Source organism: Chaetodon auriga, chromosome 16, assembly GCF_051107435.1.
Source record: "Chaetodon auriga isolate fChaAug3 chromosome 16, fChaAug3.hap1, whole genome shotgun sequence".
Classification (NCBI taxonomy): domain Eukaryota; kingdom Metazoa; phylum Chordata; class Actinopteri; order Chaetodontiformes; family Chaetodontidae; genus Chaetodon; species Chaetodon auriga.
Genome location: NC_135089.1, coordinates 6292727 through 6296921, shown reverse-complemented (window position 1 = coordinate 6296921; position 4195 = coordinate 6292727). Strand labels below are relative to the sequence as shown.

General features: G+C 44.5%; 1 protein-coding gene across 1 annotated transcript; it reads right to left on the bottom strand.

Moving 5' to 3' along the window:
* Positions 1–301: 301 nt before the first annotated feature.
* Positions 302–3821, bottom strand: gosr2 (golgi SNAP receptor complex member 2). The gene is made up of 6 exons (XM_076752053.1): positions 3657–3821; positions 3322–3386; positions 2551–2659; positions 1911–2043; positions 1639–1779; positions 302–1143 (listed from the first exon to the last, which is right to left on the bottom strand). Exons 1-6 carry the CDS (start codon positions 3683–3685, stop codon positions 982–984), a joined length of 639 nt encoding a protein of 212 aa, XP_076608168.1. The 5' UTR covers positions 3686–3821; the 3' UTR covers positions 302–981.
* Positions 3822–4195: the final 374 nt, after the last annotated feature.

Genomic DNA, 4195 nt, shown 5'->3' with positions numbered 1-4195 from the left:
CGTGTGTTTTTTCCATAATATGTTATAATGTTAATGAAACTCACATGTAAACATTTAATCTTCTGACCACTCAGCTGACACAACTTGTAGAAAGCAATTCCTGCAGAGGTCTGTTGGAAATGAAAACACTAGATGGTGCCCTAGTTGCCTTGAATTGACTTGTGAAAGCGGGAAATCCATAAAAAGTGAATCAACAGGAGAGTTCACACACCGACCCACCTGTGCTGCTGCGTACAGTGAAGGGGAAAGCTCTTAAGACTGAACTTTGTTCCTGTAGTTTGATGAAGATAAACCAAGGAAATGAACATGTATGTTTTATTCTAATAAGACAATAGAGCCACTCACATAGTGAGACTAGATGGAAGCATAAATCAGAGAAATTATACAACAATTACAAAATAATGTCTGCTTCCGTTGTTCTTCCGAGCAGATTCTTGTTGCCACCCCGTTGATCTCTGGTGTATAACGTTAAAATCGTCTCCAGGGAGCGTTCTTAATGAAACATGGAGCTTAACAAGGCAGAATGACACACATTACTGACAGATCAAGGAGCAAAACAAACCGAATAGCTTTTCACTAGAGGCAAAAGCAAGTCGAGTAGAAAGGTCAGTATTTTTAAAAAGCCATTTGGGTACAGTGACGACGGCGATTTACAGTCGCAGAGTGGTTTTCATAAAAAAGACGAGTGTGGATGAGTGGCAGTAATCTGAGGGAAGTAGCAGACCGATGATGAAGTTCAGTGCTGCTCGGAGCTTCAAATGGAATAAAATACTGCATGTAATTAAGGTCTTATTCAATCTTGCCATTTTGCAGGTGCCCAAAATAAATTGGTGGACAACAAACTATAATGGCACGATTTATAAAAAATTACTTCATTCTGGTGTTAAAAAGTCACTTCTGCCACTCTTCATATTATGAGGGATGATGCGCCGCAGAAATGTCCACGAGTGACCAAAAACTGCCGTTGTGGATGGATGGTGGTCAGCCCAGGTATCTGATTACCAGGAACATGAAGACGCAGGTCAACAACATGCCTCCGATCATGATGAACTTGTCTTGGGTGGCTCGTCTTTCAATCAGTCTCATCACTGTGTTCGACAGCCCTAACATGTTGGCCACATCCAGCATCTTCTTATGGGTCCCCTGCATAGAGCCGAAACAGAGCCGTACTCAGGTAAACAGTCATGATCACGTGTCTCAAACAGCAATACGCACAATGTTAAGGAAAATTTTGCCATCACATAACAACAGTGTAATTATCCACACTAATTCATCTGATTTTGGGAGAGGTTGAGTGCCAACACCCTCCCTGACGCGCCGCTCCGTCAGAAGTTTCTCATGGCTAGACAACCGGGCTGTGAGTGCCGATCAACAGACACACCCTGATAAGAGGAGGCCTGAAGCAAAGCCAGGAAGACCATCTCCTCCCTGGAAACACGGACTCACCCGCTAACTGAGCATGTACTGTACACACCAACAATGAGACTATTGTCATCACTGTGGACACCAGAAACTGGGTCAGGGACTAAGCTTGAACCTGAATCTATGCAGTGAATTTAAAAAAAGAAAGAGAGAGAAGGTCCTCTGCTCTGCTACAGATATTCTTTCAAGATCTTGCATTAAATCACATGCACACACCTTCAGTGTAGATCTTTGATCTCTGAGACCGTTGAGGATGCTACTGCCGCTGCCCAGGAGGTCATCCATGCCTCTGTGTGCGTTGTGCAAATTGGAGTTAAACTGCAGGGTCTCATCTATGGGGATGAAGGTGTCTGCGTCCTGTTGAGCAACAACAAACAGTTTTTCATGCCACATAATTCAGCCTGAAGAGTCAAAGTTGGATTCATGTCCTATAAAGTGATGGTCAACTTCACTACCCCCAGCCTGAGCTTGGCAGGTAGGAAACCTACGTTGGTCGTGAAGGTACGGCTCATGAGTTCCTCTCTCTCTCGGTCCTGGGCCTCTCTGGCGTAGCGTCGGTGCTGGAAATTCTGCAGGGCGGTCCGAAGATGCTGGACATCGTACTTAAGCTGGTCCACTCGCCTGAAGGTAAGCAGAGAATACAGAGAGTTGATTCAAGTTTGCTGTAAGGTGGACAAAAGCTCTCTACAACAGACACTCACTCACCTCCTTGATATATTTTATGATCATTGCACTTCATCTTATACGTAGTTCTATTAATAATTGTTCTTTGTAAGGGGAATATTTCTTTTCCCTCTCATCTCATGAACCGAGTCTCTCAGTCTCCTCCTAGCAGCTTCATTCTGGCTCCACCAGAGCTCAGATCAGAGGGGTGCTGTGGGACGGGGTGTACCCTGTCCCCTAAGGCCTGTTTACCCAGCTCAGAAATGAATCTTTGCCCAATGCAGCAGGAATGCTGGTGATGACGGGGCTTTGGAGGAAATGTTTTCATAGAGCCACGTCGCCACAGGGCAGGACAGGGCTGCCTGTCTCATCTTCTACACCCTCCACATGCCTTTATGAGATACGGTTAACCCTGCCAGCTCTGAGGCTTTAGGGTCACCATCAATTGACTCAATCCAAACTCACAATTTGGCGTTCTGGCGGCGGTTTGGTGGTTCCTTGCTGGCCAGGATCTCAAGGCGTTCTAAATGATTGAAGATCTGGTCGATTCTAGCCTGCAGTTCATTCTCTAACACTTGAATAATGAGAAAAAAAGGAGAGAATACACACAAAAGGCGATTCAGTTGGTATAATTAGAGGAAGGAAAACAAAAAATAACATTTCCCCTTTGGATCTTTTCCAAAGGACCAGGTAAATCTTTACTCTTGTTACATGTAATACGTTTGTTTGACATGTGGATTTAAACCTCTTCTAACATTCAGTTTTCATGTTGCTGAGACTGTGGGTGTCTGTGGTAGTATTTAGAAGTGGAGTGACCCTCTCTCATTAGTAACACATAGGTTGTGCATGTTATGCCCTTTGGGTTAAAACACGAGCTGATGTCATCATTTGGGAAGGGGAGGAGGGGGGAGGTTGTCTCCTGCCTGGCTCCCACCATTATCTAGAAGAAGCCCTCCCAGCTTCTGTCACTACACCCACCCCGCTTCTTCCTGTCCTGGCACCAGCCTGGTCCAGAACTGATTGGGCAGGCACCAACCACAGAAAACAATCAATCCCCCACAGGAGGGGTCCTGCTATTATATGAGAGCAGCCACAACAAGGAGTCACTACTGAACAGGAATTAAGAAACCATTCAAAGGAAAATGGACTACAACTGGTGCCATCAGCACTTACAGATAGCATCACATGCAGAGCAGCTGAATGTGGAGTGTAAAGCACGTACAGGTCGCTACTCACAATGTACTGACTGACGATCCGTCTTCTCCAGATTGCCCATAAGAGACTGCACCTCCTGGATTTGCCTAATCCAGAACATGACGTTAATTCATGGGAGCCAACACATGATGTCAAAGTGCAACCTGACATTTTTCAAACATTTACAAACATCAACGAACAGCTGTGTGAAGATTTTAATGACAAAATATCCTACCATGCTGATATTAGTTTGCTACGGTCACATCTGAAGTTTAAATGACTGGTAATTAACGTTAGCTAAGTTACACTCGTTAGCTAGCTGTGAGAGTCCGCACAGTTTCCGCAGGAGACACACACACAAACACACACACACTCACTTGTTTGTCTGATGGTAGAGCGTCTCCATCTTCCGTGAACTGTTGAAATGCTTTGTTTCCCTGTGAATTGTAGCGTTACCTTATATTTAACGCATCGATCCTGACAGCTAGCTAGCTAGCTAACGGTGGTGGAGTGTACACGTCATCAGCCGAGCGTTTGTGTACGGAAATAGGAAAGCGGAAGCGCTGCAACGTCACACGAGAGAGGGAAAAAGAGAAGAGCGCTCACTCTGCCTCGCTTTTCCGACACTGAAAATTTAATTACAGACCTGTACCTCAGCTTTTCTTTGGGTAATTCGGTATTTTTCTGATATTTTTGTGAGGTAAAGACAGTTATAAGGTTTGTTACCTATCGATAATACCATAGTTAGTGCCCCTTTGACGATAGATGACATGATATTAACGATCTTTGGCTAACGCAAAGTGCCGAAGAAACACCTCCTAGTGTCAATACCGCTCTGTAGTAGACAAACTGGTAAGAAATTGCATCGTTTATGAAATCATTGTTTTTAAATCCTAGATGCTGTGATGCATAATGA

Bases quoted from the DNA above. Each gene is read 5' to 3' on its own strand.
- gosr2 (XM_076752053.1), bottom strand. From the start codon at position 3,685: ATGGAGACGCTCTACCATCAGACAAACAA. The intron at 2,660-3,321 runs GTGAGTAGCGAC...TCATTATTCAAG, and splicing joins GGATCGTCAGTCAGTACATT to TGTTAGAGAATGAACTGCAG. The intron at 2,044-2,550 runs GTGAGTTTGGAT...GCTTACCTTCAG, and splicing joins CGCCGCCAGAACGCCAAATT to GCGAGTGGACCAGCTTAAGT.